This window comes from Falco rusticolus, chromosome 3, assembly GCF_015220075.1.
Source record: "Falco rusticolus isolate bFalRus1 chromosome 3, bFalRus1.pri, whole genome shotgun sequence".
Lineage (NCBI taxonomy): Eukaryota > Metazoa > Chordata > Aves > Falconiformes > Falconidae > Falco > Falco rusticolus.
The window spans coordinates 112,341,647-112,364,079 of record NC_051189.1 but is presented as its reverse complement, the minus strand read 5'-3'; the positions used below and the strand labels follow the sequence as shown (position 1 = coordinate 112,364,079).

The 22,433-nt window shown below is 39.3% G+C and overlaps 2 protein-coding genes and 1 long non-coding RNA gene across 9 annotated transcripts in view; 1 reads left to right on the top strand and 2 right to left on the bottom strand.

Annotated features, from left to right (window-relative positions):
- Positions 1–4,117: 4,117 nt before the first annotated feature.
- LZIC (leucine zipper and CTNNBIP1 domain containing) lies at positions 4,118–12,874 on the bottom strand. Of its 4 annotated transcripts, none has more exons than XM_037380218.1 (7): positions 12,579–12,682; positions 12,054–12,196; positions 10,829–10,964; positions 9,653–9,751; positions 8,885–8,980; positions 7,016–7,097; positions 4,118–5,569 (listed from the first exon to the last, which is right to left on the bottom strand). In XM_037380218.1, exons 2-7 carry the CDS (start codon positions 12,152–12,154, stop codon positions 5,511–5,513), a joined length of 573 nt encoding a protein of 190 aa, XP_037236115.1. In that variant the 5' UTR covers positions 12,155–12,196; positions 12,579–12,682; the 3' UTR covers positions 4,118–5,510. The 4 variants fall into 4 exon arrangements, with proteins under 4 accessions (XP_037236115.1, XP_037236117.1, XP_037236114.1 ...); XM_037380217.1 differs by lacking the exon at positions 12,579–12,682 and adding an exon at positions 12,762–12,874 and having other exon boundaries at positions 4,232–5,569; XM_037380219.1 differs by lacking the exon at positions 12,579–12,682 and adding an exon at positions 12,290–12,385 and having other exon boundaries at positions 4,232–5,569.
- NMNAT1 (nicotinamide nucleotide adenylyltransferase 1) lies at positions 12,425–20,176 on the top strand. Of its 2 annotated transcripts, none has more exons than XM_037380216.1 (5): positions 12,425–12,544; positions 15,788–15,962; positions 16,388–16,571; positions 17,256–17,401; positions 18,697–20,176. In XM_037380216.1, exons 2-5 carry the CDS (start codon positions 15,839–15,841, stop codon positions 19,095–19,097), a joined length of 855 nt encoding a protein of 284 aa, XP_037236113.1. In that variant the 5' UTR covers positions 12,425–12,544; positions 15,788–15,838; the 3' UTR covers positions 19,098–20,176. The 2 variants fall into 2 exon arrangements, with proteins under 2 accessions (XP_037236113.1, XP_037236112.1); XM_037380215.1 differs by lacking the exon at positions 12,425–12,544 and adding an exon at positions 12,779–12,882.
- LOC119144637 overlaps positions 13,797–22,433 on the bottom strand; it is a 21,515-nt gene continuing 12,878 nt past the window's right edge. For 2 of the 3 annotated variants that reach the window (XR_005103176.1, XR_005103178.1), the window contains exon 3: positions 14,475–14,567. This is a non-coding gene — a long non-coding RNA (uncharacterized LOC119144637). Of the gene's footprint in view, positions 13,875–14,474; positions 14,568–22,433 lie in introns of those variants that run through there. The other variant, XR_005103177.1, reaches the window with a different exon arrangement.

Sequence of the window (22,433 nt, the reverse complement as noted above, 5' to 3'; positions counted from 1 at the left end):
CTAGAAAACTAAAGAAATATTTTAGCTGCCCTAGTTTAAGTATTTAAGGTTTCTACAGACTCTGCAGTGAGGAGGTATGCAGATATTTTAGAGGGATGAACAAAAGAGCCCTTTAGTGTAAAAAAGGCTATGACAGTCTTTTTTTTTGTTAATCTAGACTTAGTTTGTACAGTAAGTAACCTTCTTGGCCACATATTCAACTGAAAAGCAGAGCATTCCCAGATTAAATCTGGCATTTTAAAATTGCAAAGCACACTTTTACAACATTACAGAACCTAATTTCAATCTGCAATTTAGAAGGACATTAACTGGACAATCACGAGAAAAGCTATTTACCCAAACATTAACGCTTCTGTCCACAGGATCTGCAGGTGGTTCTGCCTGACGCTTTTCAGTACATCTGCAATCATTACCAACCCATTTTTGAAGACGTGTTGATAACATGATCCTAAACATTATCAAGCAGCAAATTATTACAATAGCAACATAAAAAGAGATGTCCATGATTAGAACTTGTTTTAAAAAGAAATCTGCTATTAAATAGATCATTAACACATTGGCATGTCAAATTACAGTGGATACTTCAGTGCACAATACAGCAATGCCTTACATATAGTTACATCCACTAAACTTATGTCTGTATTTCCTCTTTTAAGACCTTATTTTAGAGGTTACTTGTTCTGAAACTTTTTTATTTATCCTGTCAGAGTATCAGATACTTTAGGCCACCTTTTCAGATGCTCTGAACATCAGCAGCTCCCATTTGACTAGAGGTGGTAATTTTTGATGTTTAAAAGTTATGGGAGAGAAATCTTGGGCCACGAACTCCAGTAATTATCCTCCTGTCTCACAGGTGTAAACCCCTGTATTAAGGTATAGTTAAAACCCCCTACAACCCCATAGCAAGACAAGGTGTCACATTTGCCATGACTCCTAAAGAAGAACTCCAATATGAGTACTCCTATTACCCTCTCGTGGGTAGCTAAGCAGACAGAATTGAAATAAGTTTACTTTCCTAATAGAAGTGTCTTCCCCAGAACTCAGTGAAGATAATTTTAAAATTATGGAAGTGGGGAAACTAAAACATGCCTGCTGCCTTTTATTTCTTTACTATGTAAAAATTCTATCTGCCCTTATATAAGAAGGGAACAGCCATACTGGAAGCAAAACCAAATAGTTATATTTAATTTGCCTACCACTTCAGCCACTAAAGATACAGCCTTAAATGCCTGGTCAGTAGGGTTATCATTAATACAGAACTCTCTATCAAAATGAATTTGATTTTAACAGGCAAGGTAACATGACAAACTAAGGGATCTCTTAAGAAATCTTGTATTTTTCCTTTAAGACAAAGGTAACTTGCTACTTTTCCATTCAAGATCAAAGGAGAGAAATAATACAAGGAGACAAAGACAGAAGAAAGAGAGACAGAGTGTTTGAAGCTTCAGTTTTCTTTCTAACGTTTTTTTTCTTTTAGATCACTACAATCACTAGATTCATCCTATAGACAAAGAAGATTAAAAAAAGGGAGGTTATATATGGCCACAAAGAACTCTGGGCAACTTTGACGATGTGCTTAAAGCTACTGTACTTTACTTCTGAAATGAGGATTGTAAAACGATAAACAAAAAACAAAGCACTTTTAATCTTCAAAGCCAGGTATGATCAATAACAACTTCACAGCACTCGATATTCAAGTATCATAATCTGTATTTCACTCCAGGAACGAAAGATGTATAGAGAATAACTGACCTGCCTGGGTCTAATGCTGAACTGAGAATGGAACTTGAACATCACAAACTTGTATGTTAAATGACAAAACCATACTTTCATTTAGGAGTTGTTCTTTTGTTACCATTTTTTATTGGAGGAAATTATTATTATAATAAATAGATTATGGACTTTTTTCCAGCCCCTGCAGAAACATTTGAGATACCTATGGTGGTACGTCCCAGGATTATTTGGCAAAACATTTAGCACAGCACACCAATTATGTCTGTGAAATTAATCTAACCACTTCAAGCATTAAGTAACTACTTGCTAGGGTCAACATATGAATGTTTCACATTGGCAACAGTTTCCTTGTTAAATAACCTTTGTAGTCAGGGCATTTTGCAGGACATACCTAGCCTCTGGTTAGAGCTATGCTTTCTGACCCTTCACAACTTCTGCAAAGGGAAGTCTGACCTGCCATACGAATCTTGCAACAATACTGGTGATTGATCTCAAGCTCACCTTTGTGTATCTAAATCACGAGAGATCTTTTCAAAAGCAGAAGGAGCACAACATTAAAAAGATATTCAGTCAAGGATCAGTTTAATAAGAATTTTACAACTGCCTGCAGTACAGAAACTTTGAAAAAAATCCAGAAATTTTTGCTAATCAATTAAAAAAAAAAGTTTTTCCTGGAACCTCTCAAACTCCAAAGAAAAACATTTACATATCATTGCACTGTAAACTTACTGTGATCTGTGGGAGCGCTAAGAGATTTAATTTACATATTAATGCCGCAAGCAGGTTGAGGGGTGTGGAGGGAGAAGAGTTACTTAGCACCAGTAATGAGCAGAAAGGAAAAGGCAGCAGCTACAGTCCCCATGGACTGTTTTGTTTTCAATAATTTTAGACTGTCTAATAACACCTTTTAATAAGCTGCTCTCAGCTATAAAGCTGAGAACATAATACTGCCCCAGACAGGAAAATAGTTCTGATATAATGGACAAAAGACTCCATCTAAATAAGAGCTTCTTAAAGAAAAAAAAAGGAAAAAACTTCCATCAGTGAAAGACATAAATTATGTTTTCTATACTGTGTACCCTTTAATTTCTGAAATACTGTATTTCAAAAGGATACCTATTCAAGCAAAATAAATTCTAAACCCCACATTTTCTCATTTACTCCAGTCCTAGTTTACAATTAAACAAACTATTTATAGGGTATTTATGCCTTATAAGTGCAATATAAATTACAACCAATCATGTTAATTGTCTGTTTGTAGTCTGTGCTACCCACTTTGTCTCTAAGTGACCACTGTGTGACACTGAGATTAACATTGCAACAGGCTACCCAAATTTAAGATTATTTCCACTCCACTCACTAAATTTAATGGCAGTTCTTACAGAAACTCAAGTCCAGCTAGATATTTGTATACGAGATAGGTAAAACACACACGTTCCACTCCAATTAAACACAGGATTCCTCAAAACAGTGGGTCACCTTCACTGCTGACAAACGCAGGTCCAACTCCAGTTGCCAAAACCAGCCATGCCACCATAAACTGGAACTGAATCTACCCAACATTTGGGTTTAAAAGAGGGTTTATAAATCATTACTAATTCTAAAATAATTCACTATCATCCTTTTAGTACATGTATTTCTTAATTTTTATAATTCAAAGCACTAACAAGATAGAAATAAGATCACTTTTCTCCTAGGAATTCTTCAGATCTTCCCAGTGTTATGACCATCCTTTTCTTTCCAGCAACAGATTTACTGTGATGGCAGTTATCACACTTCACAAATCAGTTCAGAAACACACTGAAAACCTAAATAAGCACATTGTCAAAAAAATAGCAAATGACTAAAACCATCACAAAATCTGTTTGCCATGAAGATATACCTATCCCCTTAGCAATAAAGGTACAGATCTCTCTTTAACCTCTTTATAGAGTCATTTGCTGAAGAGTTAGCATAAACCACTGCAGCATTTGGCTATGTACTTCGCCCTCATTTAAGGAAAAATAAATTATTACTTAGATAATTTGTGGAGTTCAAGCAGCAAAATGGTAGCTTCCCTCTGTTGATACATTTCTGCTCCATCTTACAGGAAGGGGAACGAACTGCATCTGTGATTGGCAAGTCACACTTTCTCTGAGGGGTGCCAGATAATAATAGCACATCAACACACTCACAGCCAAATGCTTCTTCTGCCAATGAGATTTCATAACGCTTCCTCCACTTCTGAAGCTCTGCAAAGAAAGGAAGTGCTAACTCCCTATTAAAACATATAGTCCAAAGGACCCAAAACTGCTAATGTTTGAACTATTTTTGCACAGAAATAGATGGAAATTATATTTTTTTTGCATGAAGGTGGGGTTTTATTTAATGCTGCCCCCTCACCTTTTTTTTACATCTAGAAGTTGTTTACTTTTCCCCTTTTCTCTAGCTGGTAGTAAAATAAGAAGGGGAACAAGTATGAAATTCAATTAAGAAATGCCTTTTTTTTTGGGGGGGGGGGGGGGGGGGGTGTGCCAATATCATTAGATCAACACCTGAATATATACCAAGGGTAGAGCAGATCTGAAATGCACATTTCTCAAGCTAAAAAAGTTTCAGTGAAATACAGGCTTCCAATTAGCTCAGACAAAATGCTAACACCTACTGAATTACAGTGTGAAGCAGTCACTACTTTAAGAACTGAAGATACCCAATATTGATTTTACAAAAAATAGTTTCTCAGGAAGTTAAACACACATCTAGAGTCCCAAGTAGTTTCTCCACACTCAGGAGCTAAAAATTCAACAAAATGAGATTATAAATCCTCCTACACCCTGAAATTATTCAGGATTCTAACTTCGCAGTGGAGGCACAGACCCTCCCCTCTCCACAAGACCACCATCTGATAAATAGACGAGCAACACTTGCACCGATCATGTAATGAGAGCTTTTCACCCCTTTTGAAACTTGTTTCTACTTGCAAGCTGTTTTGTGCTCTCTCAGAAATACTGGGAAATAATGGTAGCATGTAGATATACACCAAGAGCTGAAGTAAGAGGTCACAGACAGGGCTTCTCATTGCCATTTCCTAGCAATTCCCTGCCATTTCAATATGCAAGGTTAAATTACTCCAGAAGCCTCCCTACAGGGCTTCCATTGTTTGTCAGTCAAGGCTAGGACACAATGGTGCCCATTCACACACACAGCAAACAAGCAGCTAAGGGCCAATGATCAGCACACAGACTCATTTTGGTCCTTCTGCAAACAGTTTGTAGAAAGATGGCATTTCAAATAAACTACGTCAATTTTTCAAAGCTTCAATGCATTCCTACTATAAACTACTTAGTAGGGAGTCCAGACAAAAATTAAGACAACTTGAGAGCAATGTGAAGAATCACCCAAAAAACCGCTCCACTCATTAGGACTGCTCCTGAGAAAGATCTGCTTGCTACAACCACATGCAAAAAGATTATGTTTTAATAGTTAGAGAAATACACATTTAGGTAAGTTCAAAATAGCCGATCCTTTCCCAAGACAGTCATACCGTGCTTTTGTTTTTAGAGTACCACTTAGTGTTCAGCCTCAGAACTCGTATTACTAAGGAGTACAGACACCAAGGTTCCAAAGTGCACTTAAGGCTGTTTACTTCATATCTTCTGGTTAAGAACCCAAGAGATTTAGGGTTTGTTTGTTGGGGTATTTTTTGCTTTTCTTTTTTTCAACATATCAAAAACAAATGCACTATGAGAAGTCCAATGCTGCTGATAACTGGAGAGACACAAGCCTCACGCACCTCTTCATTGCTTCGCCTTTTCTACTTCAAAACTTGCTAGAGCAAAGACTTTGTCTCCTGATCCTATGAGGGGAGAAAAACATTGTCAGTATTAGTAGAAATTGCAAATGCCCTTGTATACAGAATCCAGCAAAATATTTGAGATGGAAAAAAAAATAAAAATCAAACCTACCATGTGAAAAGCAGAACGCTTGAGCTAATTAAAAAAAAAAAAAAAAAAAGGAGACATACTGGCTTGACAGGTCTGAAACCAGCCATGTTGCACTGGGCCTGGCTGGCATGCAGTTAACTTTCCCTACAGCAGCTCTCCTAGTGCTGTGCTTCGCATCAGTAGCTAGAAGAGCGCTGGTGACACACCCCTGTTCTGGCTACTGCTGAGCAGTGCTGGCACAGCATGGAGGCTGTCTTGTCCCCAAAGGCCCGTAGGCTTGGGGTGGGCAAGACGCTGGAAAGGGACATAGCCAGGACCTGCTGTGACTCAACCAGCTGACCCAAACTGACCAGAGGGACAGCCCATACCATGACACCATGCTCAGCAATAAAAGCCAGGAGAAAGGAGCAGGTGAGGAATTAGTTATTAAGGCATTTGTCTTCCAAAGGAACCGCTACATCTGCTGAGGCCCTACTTCCCAGACAGTGGGCTGGACATCGCCTGCTGATGGGAAGCAGAGAATACATCTTTTTGTTTTCCTTTGCTTCTGTGCACAGTCTTTGCTTTTCTTTATTGAACTGCCTTTATTTTGACCCATGAGTTTTTAGTTCTATTTTCTTCTCCTGTCCTGCTGAGGAGGGGGACTGAGAGAGAGCGGCTTGGTGGGCACTTGGTGTCCAGCCAAGGTCAACCCACCACACACACGCAGAGCTTCTAATGAAGTACCCTTCTGAACAAAAAGGGTTCTTACACTCTCAGGAAGAGCGGTACTGAAAGGTAGGTCACAGAGACAGTTTATTTGTACTCTGACCTAGTCTGGCACATTCCTGCCATTCATAGTTCTTTCATCACAGTTCTAACTGTAATGCTAGAATGAATTGTTGTGTTTATTTAATGCATATTATACCTAAGCTTTTGGTCTTGTAAATATGATTAGTTATGACACCATTACGGCAAGAACAGTGCTTTGAAGCTCCATTTTGACAACATGCCAATAATTGCTGAATTCTCTGCATCAAGCAAAGGAGAAGGCTCTCCTTAAGAGAGTCATTAATGCAAAAAAGATCTGTATTTAACTAAGAGCAGCATCTCTGCTTGAGGCAGACCATTCAAGCCTTCAGCATTAAGGGCAACACTTGGCATTTTATGGACATTTGGCACTGGATCTGCTGCCTTACTTTTTTCTTGTAGATAGTGTATCAGAGTTTCATTGTTAATAAAACAGAAAAATGTACACCAAGTTTAATGGCATAAATCTTTTGTTTGAATTTTCTCTTTCATAGGGGAATCACAAGTATTCCTATTAGTCATTGTTCAATGAGGCAAAGAAATTGGAAGGTACGAGAAGGAAAACTTACCAAGGTCAGTTGAGACTCTCTCAAACTGGCTCAGAGCTGTACCAGCATTTGTTGACAAGAATGTCTCATCATCTGCAGTGAGCTAAAAAAAAAAAAAGGCCACCAACTATGAACTCAGTACCTTAACTTTGTGTGCATATTCCCACCACTGTAATCCCCACTGTCTACATGGGCATATACATGAACTATGACAGGTTACATCAATTTGAAGTTTTTAAGCAGCACTGTTACCTAACATTTTAAAAGCCAAAGTAAAAATGCAAGCTACTCCCCTACCACTGAGGTTTTTTTCCTCAATGGTTCCTGTCAGCCCAGGAAGGACAGCAAATGCAACGTCAGACATGCTTCTACATGCAGCACTAAGTTTCAAGCTGATCTCCAGTGACAATTTTTGATTAAACGGTCACACTGTACCTCTGTACCAAAATTATGCAAAGGATGTCAATTACTTTTTTTGTCATGTGGTCAATACAGCAATGAGGATCAAAGCTCACTTCCTATCATCAGCTGAGGAAAGCAAAAATATGCAGTCACTACCAGCTTCTGACCACGTTAAGAGTCAGTGACCTAGAAACGGTTCTCTTTGCACATGTATGTTTTGCTTTTACTATGTGCTCTGATGCCTTGTGACAGATGCCCATAAAGTATTTACAATAATGAACTAGTAACCTACATTTGGGAGGTTCAGATATTCCAAGTTAAAACTTGCTCATTTAAGTAGCCTCAGATATATATCCTTATTAAATCAAAGCCTAAGTGTGTCACACTGTCCACAGTGTTTGTGTCAGTTTATTTATTAAAAATATAAAAATTAGGTACAGGCATTCAGAATTATGTTGGAATGAAGGAAAAAGTATTAAATTACCTGCCTTTTCTGTGCTTCATAAGCAAGCATCTAACTACTCAACATTCTGCAGTATTGTGCAGACAAACAGGTAACATTTACAATTTTTCACATTCAGTACAGATGTAAAACTACTACCCTAGCAGTCCTCAGTGAAGTAGGTTACTGATCATTTTAAAAGATAAAGAGATTACATCAAAATGTGGTAAAGTGGCTTGTCTGAAGTGATGCAAGGAACTCATGCCAGGGTATCTTCATGCATGCAGTTCACAATCTTAACTAGCCTTTTAACCTATTTCCAAAATACTTTTTTCTCTGACAGTCAAGCAATAAAAATATTTTGAAGGAAAGCATTTGCTCACGTCATCTACTTGGAATAAAACTCCTTTAAGTACTGCATTTGATCCTTTCCATTATAATCCTTCATTTCCTAAGGACATCTAAGTACAGAGATCCACAGGAACCCATTTTCTTCACATACCAGCCACAAAAATAACAACTTCGCTTCCTCCCTCTAGTGGTAAAACCCAGGGACTCTTCTGCCACTGATGGACTCATTGAGGAAACAATTGGTTTATCACTCACCTCTCCAATTTATTTATCTTACACCAAGAGGTGTATTATCACTAATACAAACCTAAGTAAAGCTCAGCGTATGTCAAAAGCCCTGGATAGTTCCTGCCAGGTACAGCAGTGGTAGTTAGCCAGTAAAAGAATTATTTTGTAGCTTTTATAAATACCATACTCATATCAGTTTATATGTGATTCATTCACATGACCCACCGCAGAGAGCATTTTAAAGTAGAAATAACCTTATATAAACGTACAATACTATTTGATATGTGTTCAGTAGTGAGTGCTTCAGAAAGCTGAGCATGAAAATGGAAGGACATTTATGTACTACAAAAGCAAGATGCATTTTATCATTTGCTGATAAACAGAAGTTGTAATTTCTTGAATGATTTCAAATTCCTCTTCAACAGACTGAAATCTCTACACACCTACCTATCACATCAACACCTTACCTTCTCATCAAGCTTTCTGAGGGCAGTCAGGATTTCCACTTTCTGCTGTGTGTACAGGTTTCGTTCCAACTTCCCAATCATTAAGTCTCGATCCATCTGTATACCAAGGGGGAAAATAAGTCAGGATTTATAAGCTTCCTGTTAGTTTCACTCAACACAACAGCATGAGAAATGCAACAGCCTAAAAATATCATCCATCAGTTAGCAAGGTACCCACAGAAATAAGGGACGAAGCTACCTATAATTTAAAAGATAGCTGTGAAGTTTTTCTGAACGTTCGGCAAATATTTTTTGCACCTAACCTTAGCATTCTTGTTTTCTCCAAACTTGAAACCTTTTAATCAAAGACTGCTCTTCATTCAAAACTATGTATTCACATACCACTGATACATGGAGGAATCAGACTTCATTTAACTTTATCTGGATCTCAAGTTCAGGCTAGACCTCCGAAACATCAAGTGCACTCTCCAGCCCCGGCACAAGTACATATTCATACTCTTCAGATTTTGTATTTGCAGTTAGTTCATTATCTGTTAATCCCATTTTTGTTTTGAAGCAGTAAGACAGAATATAATTCCAGAAATACACATCGTTGTTCCCATTACCTCAATAAACATTTAACACCAAATTCTGAAACAGAACTTCTCTATCTCCTTATGACGCTGCACCAAGTTTTCTAAAACACTTGGTGCTCTCCTTGCGATCATTACATATTTACATCAGTCTAGCTCAAATGAACAGTTTTTACAGTAAAACAGAAACCTTTACCTCTGCCAGCCTTGTCCTCAATTGCCTTGGTTGTTTCTTTGCAAACATTCTAATTACTTCCGGAGTTTTGAATGCTTGGCTGATGGCTGCTTGTATTGCCTACAAGGAAAGAGCAAGAATGTCCAGAACTAATGGCGTCTCAAGTTATAGATGAATGACAAAGATTATTGAAGGCTGGAAACCATCATTAGAGTCCTCTGCATTATCTGCTACAGAGCTTTTCTTTTTGTGTATAACCATGGAAGTGAGATGGAAAAAAAAAATTAATTTTATGCATAGCTTGAAAAATCCACTAACTAGTGCAACTACACTGCAAAAGAGCTGTGAAACTTTTCATTACAGTCCAGGTCTTAATTTCTAATAATTTCCAATGTCTTCCTGGTATTAGCAAATCACAAGTGGATGTGCTATGCTATCTTTTGCAGTTTTAATGCCCACACTGATGACTACAGCTCTTCTAAAGGGAAACAGAATGTAAGTAATGATGAGGCAAACCTCCTACTGTTATTCAAAACCCTGTATGGAGTACCAAAGCTATTATAACTGTGGTGAGATTTAATCATGTTTGGACAAATCCAAGATCTCTCTGGAAACAAAACCCTAAAACTTGGAACAAATCATGCTCTAAATTAAACATTTGAAAAGAGAAAATAGGTCAAAAGTTTGGAACTCAGCATAAAATAAGACCAATTCACTACAGAACTTACAAGTTACACAGTCACTCCTACAGCCTTTTCCTCTGGACTGGTATGACTCTCAAATGCAAACCAGCAGTAAGGACACAGGAAATGCTATCTTTATGCTTTCTAACGAACAGGCATGAACTTTTATTTCTCATGATATATATATTGCCCTGGATCATCCCTCACACCTTTTATATTAATTTGTACTATTTCTAATATTAAGGATCCGATATATCTAGTCCCTGCAATTTCCCACAGTTTCTTCTACAATGTTATGGTTATAATGCCTCAACATTTCTTTTCCTTTTAAAATGAAGAGACCTAACCAGGTCTTTATATGTACACATATATTAAATAATAAAAACATTAGATAGATAATCTATCTAGCTTCCAACACATGCCTGCCTAAAAATTATAACGAACCACTTGTAACTATTCTCTTCACTGAGTCCAGGTAGAACGTGAACTATTTCTAGTCACACATCATCCTTACCAGTTGCATCCCGCTGAGCTCATCCACCAAAGTCATATCTCCAGACATAATCTTCTTCAGAGAGTCATTGAACTCCCTCAGTTGTTCTAGAGTTTCTTTTTTGGTCTCTTCATACTCATCCGCATCTAGTTCCTCTCTAAAGGGGATCCAGTAAGATACATTAATTGATAGGATTAAACCTGAGATGTATCATGGAGAAAAGAACATCAGGGAATACCATGAAGCATGCTTCCTCAGACAGCAATAAAAACATTCGCATCGCCTCAGTTTACTCTGCTCTAGCCCTGTTAGCTGTTATTAATCTAATGTGTAGTTTTCCTGGTTTTACACTACCTCCTAGCCACCCATGCACTTGTGTTGTTTGTATGAAGTCGCTTACATTAAAAAGGCCCTGACAACTATGAGATACTCGACACTTGGTGCAATATATAAAAGTGTATTTTGGATCTCAATAAAAACATGCAGAGAGATAGTTTTGCTCAAAGTTGCAATGAGTGAAATTATCTGAGAACTCTACCTCCTCACCCAGAAACCACCAAGTTATTCAGGATCTTCAACTGATCCTGCTGTCTAAACCTTGCCCAACTCAAAGAACGGCACTATCAACCCTTAGCAGGTATAGCTGTTCTTGAAAAAAACCCATACTACTTGGAAAAGTTAGAATTACAGTCAAAGAAAGTATCTAAGACCACACGAGAAGTTAAGTACAAATACTAAAATAGAAAAAAAATCCTTTTTTCTGGTAATTGTCTGTCTTAAATTTTATTAGCCCACAAAAACCTAACACAAAATCATACAAAAAACCCATGTGAAAATGTTAGACAAACTACAAAAAACCAAACCAAACCCCAAATCCAAACATCCACAGTTGCAAGACAAAACAAAACAGAAGCAAAAGCTATTTGGTAACTGCTGTTAAAAAAGCCCATATGAAAGTTGTGAATTCTGTGAACAGCTCTTAAGTTAAAAAATCCCAATGAAGTACAGAACTTCAAAACAGTAAGAGTATTTCTGTCTGCCTTTTCCTCAAGAAGATAATAGAACGATCTTAATAAAAAGTTTTTTTAAAGACAATTTTTAAATATCTAACACAAACATCCTATCTAATTTAAAAAACATAAAGTAAAACAGAAACCCCGACAGATATTTGAAAGGTACCACTTTCTTCTGCCAACCACTTAAGGAAAACACTACCACGTAAGCAGAAAGCATCTATTTTTATTACCTGCATTCATCCAGATCTTGAAGCTGCTGCATTAACCTATCCAACTGTTCTTCCAAGTTTTGTTTCAGTTTACTGGTCTCTGTTGTTCCTCTTGAAGCCATTTTCTGTTTCCACACGAAATTTTCAGTTGTTATGTGACATTCCTAGGAGAAAGAACATTTTATTGTTGTGTGTCAGCAGCTTGAGACTTACTTTAAAACACTCCAAGTATCAAGAAAATAATGCGTTATGCTGACGATGGCACGGCTGATGGCAACACTCGGAAATCCGCGCAGCGGGCACGGAACCGTGCGGCTGCTCCACAGCGCTTGCCCCGGCGGCACGACGCGGCTCGCGAGGCAGCCACTCCAGCAGCCCCAGCACGTACGGCCCGGCAGGCTTCGCCCCCAGCAGCGCCCGCTGAAATACGGAGGCCCCGCTACAGGGAACAGCCGTGTCTGCCCCTCCAGGGCCCCTCGGGGGGCTGCTGAGGAGCCCCCACCCGGAGACAGGTGCCCGAAACACACCGACACCTTCGACACCCACCGGCTGCGGGCACCCCACGCCCCCCCGCAGCCGCCGGCATAGCCGCCAGCCGCCCCGCCGCAAGGGTGCGAGAGCGGCACCGGGCAGGAGCAGCGGGGCCGCGGGCACCCCCAGCGCTCCCCCCCTCCCCGCGGCTGGCCCCCGCGGGCAGAGCCGCCCACCGCGCAGGCCGCGCCGCCTCACCCGGGCAGGCCGCTACGGGAGCCCAGGGGCAGCGGCCGCCTCCGCCGGGCGCCGCTTCCGGCGCGGCCGGGCCAATGGGAGCGCGGGCCCCTCCGCGCGCGGCTGGCGGGCGGCCCCGGCGGTAAGCGCGGGCGGCGGGGCGCGGCGGGGCCTGGCGGGCGGCGGCGGGGCCTGGCGGGCGGGGGCGGCGGCGGCGGCGGCGGGGCCGCGTGCGGGCCGAGCGTGCCAGGGCTGCCTGCGGCCTGCGCGCTGCAGGTCTGCTGTGTGGCGTTCCCGGCAGTTTCAGCGAGGGGCCGCAGCTGCTCACCCGCAGGAGCGCGGGTTGGTTTCCAGAGCCACCCCAAAACCTGCTGTAGGCGTACCCGATTTTTCTTGCTGCGAATGCATGCCAAATCCAGCTAAGCGCTAGCTGGACTGCAAGTAGTACACACTAAACACCGGTAAGATCAGGTATAAGCACGAAGAGATATATATATATCTACATAAAGGAGTACATCACGGGGCACCTCATTTTTCCTTCTGAAGAAGAAGGGAAAATGATCCAGGATGTCCCATTCTTAGAGAGAATGTGAGTGAAGGCCACTTTACTTAGTTTCTCCATCTTAAGTCTCTGTAGAGAGGCGTTACTATTATTTCATTTAGGATTTGGCATAAGATAGCACTAATTATTTTAAGACTGCTCAGTTTTGTAAAACTGAACACCTGCATGCAGATCTTCATCTCTGTATAGTAGGAGCTGGGCTGCTAGTTTGGACCTTGTGGTTGAACTGCAATAGAGCTGTGTCAGGCAGTGCCAAATTACAGATAATTCATCAAAACTTACTTACATTATTATACAGTGAGAATAGGCATATCTCTGTGTACCCACAGCTCGGGCAGTGTCTGGGCTTCACTCATCACTGGAATCCAGCTGTCTTTTTCTCTCCTGGGATTTGCAAGTTTTATAGCCTTTCCCAAAAAGTTGGAGCTCTATGAAGGTCATTTCATACAAAATAGATCCTGGCCCTGATGGTGCTGTGTTGGTTACAGGGATGGCATAACAGCAAAGGTACCCGTGTCATGATGCCTCTGCCATTTCCTCTGCTCTCCCCATCAACCATGCAGCTTTTTTTTCTGTGAAAACAGCGATAGGCAGAGGATGTCGATACAAATTAGGAAACTGAGGGTATGTGCAAATTATTACATCTATATTCTCAATTTCTATGCAGATATGAAGCACTACAAGGTGAGTTTATGATGCAATAATTGCCTGTTTCTGAAGATTGTAAGACTAGCTAGCAGCATGAAGGACATTTGACTAACTCCAGAAAAGGCCCTATATATTTTAATCTTAAAATTTACTATTAATTTTGCCCTTGCTTTTTTTTTAAAAAAGGAAAAAATCAGCCCTTTTCAAATTTGCAGCATGAGCCACTTTCTTTAGAAAGTAGGGCTTTATGAATTACAAAGGCAAGTCTAACTCCTTTCCTTGCCTGTTCCCATAGTAACTCTTCTAGCTGATGCCCTTGTGAAGACTGCATTCCAAGTTAACACCAAACCCTTCAAATGCTGAACTACTCTGCAGTAATAAAGAATATTTTAAAAGTTTGTGAAACTCTTGAAAGCACAGAAAAGTACTAACACTTGCAAGATGTGAAGCCTTGGACGACTTCTTTTTATTCAAGGGCTATTTGATGTTAGTACATAGTAGCTGTTAAGGTTTAGCTGTGATACCTCACCGCTGTGGCGACTGCAAAGTTCACTCAGCTTCTTTGTAAAGGAGACAGAATCCGAGGGTGACCTTGTGGGATCTTTCCAGTGATGTTGCTGTAGAAACAATGGCAGACTATTCAGTGCTAGACACAGATGTCTCAAACACAGCAGAAGAATGGCCCATAACATATTCCAGTTTTCATTTGCTAAGGGAAACCATCTTGCCAAGCCAGAATGTTCTCATGAAAGAAAAGAACACTGAGAAAAAAAAAAAAAATCCATGCAGTGTGAGGAGAAATGAAAGAGTAGTGACATTTCCTTATTTTCAGCAACTGTTAAGCAGCTTTCTGAAAGTAAAGTTCAAAATTGGAACAGCGCTGTTGTATTTTTAAAAAAGAAAAAAATAATAATCGGTATTGCAGCTTTTACTGAACTTTTTTTTATTCACTATTCTTCTGTCATCTGTTCCACTAGTATACCTACCACTTACTTTCTGCAACACAAAGTAGATTTCACATTTAGTCCATAGTACTCCCTTCCCACATACCAAAAGCATGTAAAATGTAAATAAATCCCAAATGAAGAAATGTTACCCCTCCTCTCCTCCAGAATTTCATAAAATATAATGGTAATTTTATAGATTTTGCTGTATAGATTCACTGCAGTTTATAGTAGCAGCACTGGGAACTGTCATAGGATATTCTATTCCCCCCTGCAAGCACTAGAAGTAAGGAAGTTAAGAAAGTTCCCTGCAGATGTGTCTCTTGGCAGTTGGCTGACATCTTAAAAAACCTGCACTGTTCTAACAAAGTTTGTCCTGCAATTAGGACAAATAATCTCTCCTCATGAAGTTTTTCTGCATGAGCTGCTTTTCTTCAGAATGGGCAGTACACTGTCCTCTCTTCAGGCAAGCAGCCTGTTTTCAGTGATTCCATTTTTAAAGATGTTTCCTCTTGCATCTAGGAGGAAATTGCAGCCACTGTGATAATATGTGGGCAAGGCAAATTTGGGTTCACTTATTTATTACATATGTTTTCTTCCTAGCATGCTCACTTTTCTCTACATCCTTGATTTCTGAAGCCCACAGAATTATCCTCCTTTCTGCAATGTAATGCCACCGTTGTCTCAGCTCCTTGCTCCTATCCCTCTATCCAGAGATAAGCAGAAAGAACTAGAGGTGGTAGGTTTAATCTCTTAAAAATGCAGGGTCACATGAACAATCACAGGCTCGATGTTGATGGAGGGAAAATACACTGTTTAATTTTACCTTAAAATCTGCTTATTGGCAGAACAGATAAGTGTTAACTACTTTTTGATCTCATCTCTTCTTGCAGTGGCTGGTAATGAGCACCAACATTCTCCACTTGGCTCTGTAGCTGCAAGGAATGGCTATGGAAGAACCTGACAAGAAGACTGAAGTAGTACTGCTGGCCTGTGGGTCCTTCAATCCCATTACCAACATGCATCTAAGGCTATTTGAGCTGGCTAAAGACTACTTCGATGAAACAGGTAGGGTGATAATTTATATAATTCAGAACAGCTCTGATAACTAGAATTAAGGTGAATACGTTGTGTATATGAATGCCTGTTTGACAGTGACAGATCTTTTTGGAAATACTAATTAGATATTGAAGCTAGCACACATGTATGTATCATACAAAATCACGCAGGCCAAATATGTGAGAGAACAGTCTTATATATGTGTTGCTTATTACTGATTCTAATGAGCTAAAGCGTGAGTTTTGTAGTCTTTCTAATGTATCTTACTAGATCTTTACCTTGCACAATGGCAGAAGTGTACTGTACTTTTCCACTGGGCTGGTTCTTAGAGATTGCAGTGAATAATGATTATGTAATAGTTTAAATACAATACAGTGGAAGTAACATCTGCTCAACCACTTCTCATGTTCTTGTGTGATGTGTTTTTTCCACAGGAAAATACAAAGTAGTCAAAGGAATAATTTCACCAGTAGGCGATGCATATAAGAAGAAAGGTCTGATCAGTGCATATCACCGAGTAACTATGGCAAAACTAGCTACAAAAAACTCAGATTGGGTAGAAGTTGATGACTGGGAAAGCAGCCAGAGTGAGTGGTTGGAAACACTAAAAGTTTTAAGGTATTCTTCAGCCAAACTCTAAAAAGTCTCAAGAACCTATAGAAGGATAAGGAATGACGTTAGCTCTAACAAATTAGAATAATAACAGGCTAACCTCAAATCATACGAATAGACTCAGTGAATTCAGAAGTACTATTTATATGAGCATTGTAAATGAAAGAGTCTACCATAAATGTACAAAAAATAAGCCTGTGAACAGTTTTTAAGATACATGTTTTCTTAGGCTTTAGTCAGTTTTTATGCTGAGAAGGTATTCACAAGGAATGGCAAGAGACTAGTATAGGGTAGGCACACTGCACGCGGTTCCCTCATTTGATTCCGAGGGTGCTGTGCTGCCCATTCGTGTATTCAAAGGCTGGCATGAGAACTGTCTGAAGGAGAATCTTTTAAGTTTTATGGTTTTTACTTTCGGTCACTGCTACTTCACTGAGGTGGTTCTTTTTAAAACAATTTTTTATTAAAAAAACCCCATCAAATCAACCTGGTAGTTGTTGCTTTGACATCTTTGCACTTTGAATATCTTATGACCCAGGTTTCATAAGTCCCTTTTCCAGCAGATCAGTTCCTGGATGAATGTCTGCCAATGTACTGCAGGAGGAAGTACTGATAGATTATTTATTAGGCCATACTCTTCTCTGTATTCTCCAACATGTTTAAAATACCTAAAATACGTCTGTTTTGCAGGTACCATCATCAAAAGCTTTTATCCCCTGATCCCACCAACAGTCTGCAGAATGCTATACCTTTAACAAAGCCAGGACGGAAGAGGAAGCAGGAACCAAATAGGCATGACCCCATTAAAAAGAAAAATCAGAGTCCAGATGTAAAAAGTTAAGTCTGTTTGCAAATTTACTGCTTAAACAATACTTGCTATTTCCAGGGAATTGCACTGATGAGTAACTTTTTTTTATGCTAGTTCTTGGTTCTGATTTCACTGAGTAAGTTTATTCCCTTAGATCCCACAGCATAAAGCTTCGTAACAAGATGACTGTAAGGGTAAAATATATAGGACATGAAAAATAGTCAAGGTAATAGAAATTCGAAAGGTCTAAGCCATCTGTTTAGCTACAGAACTTTGCTAAACTGCAGTTACAGCTGAGAATTTTGGATCATAATTTTCTGAAGAAAGGACAGGATTAAGACCTGAAATTCAAAATTTATCTGGGTACAGGATCATTTAAAATTGTAATTTAAACTTTATACAACAGTTTGGCCTTGTAATTTTAGGTAGCATTTATTTGGCATACTGCTTTTAGATGTTAATTTTAGTTCTTTAGCTTGACGTGTACAGTTACACATACTTGTACAATATTTGAACGGCCTTGCATAACGACCATCTTAATCCTTTATATTAGGAAATCTTGACTTCTCTCTTGACTTCTTCCCTTGAACCTTTCCAAATTCTACTGTTTAATTGATAGCTGTTTAATGAAAATGCTTTCAAAGAAAAGACAAACAGCATCAGGCAGGTTTTTTTCGTATTGTGTTGACAGGTGTTTTACTATATTCCTACCACCCTGTGACATTACTGGAAGCTGCAAATCTGTAGCAGTCTGTTTTGCTTCCATTACTTTAAAGCAGTTTCTGTCAACGTGCTTCTCTAGATTCCCTCTAAAACATAGTACGGAACAGAGTCCCGCTGAAGTCAGGTCACCTAGTCTATGGGTTGGGGTTTTCTCAGTCATATTTTCTTCCCTTTTACATAATCCCCTATGCCCCCTGTCCTGTGAAAGTTAGCGCCTCTTCTGTAGTTCTATGGAATATCAGATAAAAGTTTTACAAGCATTACGGTATCCTTTTATACTTACCTATTCTGGAATTTTCTCTATATTTTCTTTCACTTTGATCATCATAGTGATTGATTCAGCCCAAGGCTAAATAAGCATATGAGAGTTTATTTTCCAGTCCTTTTGAAGGAAAAGAATCCCATAACCTTTTTTCAGAGAACTCCTGTATTGAGACTACTAATTATAAACTCTATACTCTGAATCTTTTATTTCATTCCATTGTCTCATCTTAACCAAAGATACACTGAGGTAGCCTAGAAATTAAACGCCCCCATCAAGTTAGCTGAAATCTAGTGGCCTAAACCAAGTCCTGTTGCTCACTTATTTTTCTTTTTAAGGTGTCCCACAGGTTAAACTGCTTTGTGGAAGTGACATGCTGGAATCATTTGGGATCCCCAATCTGTGGAAGCTGGAGGACATCACTGAAATTGTGGAAAATCATGGCCTTGTATGCATAAGTAGGGCTGGAAACAGCGTTCAGAAATTCATCTATGAATCTGATATTTTGTGGAAACATAAGAACAACATTCACCTTGTGGAAGAATGGATCACAAATGACATTTCATCCACCAAGATTAGAAGAGCACTGCGGAGGGGCCACAGCATTCGTTACCTGGTACCTGATGTAGTTCAAGCATACATAGAAAAAAACAATCTGTATAGTCTAGAGAGTGAAGACAGGAATGCTGGGGTTATCTTGGCTCCCTTACAGAAACATGCAAGTGATTCCAAGAACTAAGAGGCACTATACAACTCACTTTCAGCTGTGAAAAAAAGCTAGTTCAGTACCAGAAAATGTCAAGTTTAGGGATTGGGGGTTCTGTTTGTCTTTTTTTAAAGTAGATAGTGGGCTAATTCTGTGGCTTTAGTACATACCTAATTGCTGTTGAGGTTTGGTGCACTTAATAATTGGACCTACACAGTCTTTTTTTAAACTCAATAAGATTTTCACATTTAAACATTTTGTCACAGTGCAGTGAACTAAGTATAAGAATTCACACTTGCATATGAGAATTACAAATTAACAAACAAAAGGGTTCTGATTAGTTTTCACTCAGACTGCTCTGCTATTTATAAAATACTAACACAAATATTTTTACTTGCAGTGTCTTAACAAAGTAATTTAATTTCAAAATGTACCACTTACTGATAGTAAGCCTATATAACTTTTTTTTTATTTGCCAACATGTTGTGCACCTCAGAGAAATTATTTAGCTCTGTCCTAGAAGGGAAAAATTTATTCCTAAGTGAAGTGGTGGTAGATATACCATGCTTTGAGCCCCCTGCCTTTCAAATATGCAGCCTGTTTGTCTGCCATCATGCAATTTGCTCCCAGAAATGCCTTGTGCTTTACTTTGCAAGTCATGTTTCCAGAACTGTACATTAAGCTCAGCGCTGTTTCACGTGGAAGGACAGACCTACTTCAGAAAACTGGTTTAGAGCCATTGATTTAATGGATATAAATTAATAGTATCATTGCACTGATTCTCAGACAGTTGTCCCTTTATTTCAAGTGATGAATGAGCTTTTACTTCTGAGCCAAAAAAATATTTCACACAAATGTGTATAGCAGAATTGTTTTCTGTAACTGGAGTTGAGAAGAAATGGTAGGATATTAAGACTGTACATCAGTGAAATGTTTTCCATTGCTAGAAACTTGGGTTTCAGTCTAATGGTATATTGTCTGTATTATCTGAATATAAACTAGAGGCACTGTGAATGTCATGTGATAGAACTCTACCTCCCTATATTTGCCGTCATCCTATTTTTGTCTGGATCACATGCCTTATTAAAAATGTCAGTGTTTCCAAGATGCTACCTAATGGATCAACAGCCTTTTTGTACGATCTCCATGAGATGACTCTGTTCACATTTTTCAGATCAACAAATCCAGCAGAACATGAGACTTTCAGGGTAGGAAGCCTAGATGCTGTTGGGCAAGTCTAGAACCTGGGACAAGTTCCAGGATCATACCTGTGACAGCCTGTCATCCTTCCCTGGGCAGAAGATCCCCAAAGAGCCGAGGCAGAGGTCTGAGCTTCCCTAGGAGCTTAGGGGGAGCCTGAAAGCCAGAAGCCAAACACAGAACATCATGAGTGGCCCTAGGGCCTGCAAGGCTCATATAAAATCCAGCAGGGAAATGGTGATGCTGTTGGGACAACCTGTAACCCACAGTGGAGATAGCATCAGGCAAGCAAACTTGGAGCCCCACATGAAAATCTGCAATTACCATACACTAAAACTCTGTGTTCTACTAGTTCCAGCCTATGAATGTGACTATCTACAGAGAATCTACAAGATTAGTGTAGTCAAATCAAGGCACAACTTCAAAGTGCATCTGTAACTGCATTGTGACAGAAAATAGCATCAAGGATCCTTAGGTTATTTTTTTTTTCTTGATTCCTGTATCACATGTGCTTGGTTTGCCACTTCCTCCCCTGGAGTACAGGCAAGCTTACTGTCCTTTGATAATGAGGCTGAGTTCATTCATCATCAATAGTAATACAGGTACCCAAGGATAAATTATGCCCCCTGTGACACCTTAGCAATCAAATTGCCATAGCTGATTGAAGATAACTGTGTTATTGATGATGCACAGGAAAGAACAAGATCTGTTTTGCTTGCTGTCTGTCTTATGACTGACAATTCTTTTCAGCAACCAAGTCAGCCTGTGTGCTTCTGAATAAACAGAGCAGATTCTTCTAATGGGAAAGCACCCTATTTTTATGTGGTCACTTTTCGGAGCAAAACTGCACTTTAAATAATGATGCTGGTGTGTGTTGGTGCAGTTTGTGTAATTCTAGAGAAACTGCAAATTCAATAGGAGGTTTTATAAAGCTTTGTTCTTTAAACAGTTGTATTTCACTAGGTTTTAATGTAGTTATGTGTGGTGGGTCTTTCAATAAAACAGACTGCATGTAACATGCTAATTTGAGTCATCTGTTATTAGCGAAATCTGATGCCTGATGACCGTGATTTTGAAGTAGGTAGAGTGATGTCAGTACAGTTATGTCTATACAAAACAGAACATTGTTCAAAGATTACACTAACTGCTGAATATGGATCTTTTCTTTTACTAGTTTTAACACTTCATCTACTTCTGTAACAAGGCCATATCCATAATGGAATGTGTTAGATGCTCAGTGCTGCACAGCAATTAAGATAGAAATAGAAAAAAATTATTTCCAGAAAAAGAAAATTGGGAATTTGTAAGGGAGAAAGAAATGAAACATCATAGGATGTGGCCAGTGCACTCAGCAGTTCTAACAAAAAGTCCCATAGGCAATTCTTCAGCTGAGCCTTGAAATAGTAACCCTAGTACCCTTTATAAGTCTTGGTTAGTTAAGTACTGATTTACAGAAAGCAGCACCACATCCCAGAGAGTTTGCATAATCTTAATTTTTAGTTAAAATGTAATATCCAGGCTTTTTACACAGGATTTATCCAAGTACCGACTTCTCTTTACTTGGAACAGTCAGTGTTGCAACAGTGCTTTACTACCATAACATCGTAATAACAAATTATGGGTGAAATGTTACTGTTTGAGACCAGGGGAAGCATTATTTTGCATTTCCCTGTGCCATTCCTAGTTTAGTACAGGTTAGAGAACAATACCCATCTGCAAACAGGAAACAAGCTTTGACGTCCTAATTTCCTACTCGCCTGATTCTGTGAGTCATACAGGTCAAACTGTCAGCTCCAAAAATGTAGCTAAAGTTCAGGGAAGCTTAATTCTCTCTGCAAAATACTGTCTTTTTAATTCAGCCTAACCCAAGTCAGTAAACAGATAAATGTAGTAGCCATAGGTGAGTGTCCTCATTCAAGATTCAGAACACCAAATTCCATTTTTACTATGGTAGCAACACAGATAAGACTTCCCTTGCCCATCAATTTCAGGTTTTTCTTTTAATATAACCTTCATTATGGTGCTCATTACTGTTCCACACTTCAAATGTGTGATCAAGCTAATGCTCAAAACATGCCTGTGACTTCGGGATTGATTGTTTTCCCCATTTTATTGATGAGGAAACTGAGGTAGAAAGTTATCTAGCTCTCCTGTACGTAGCAATTCTAG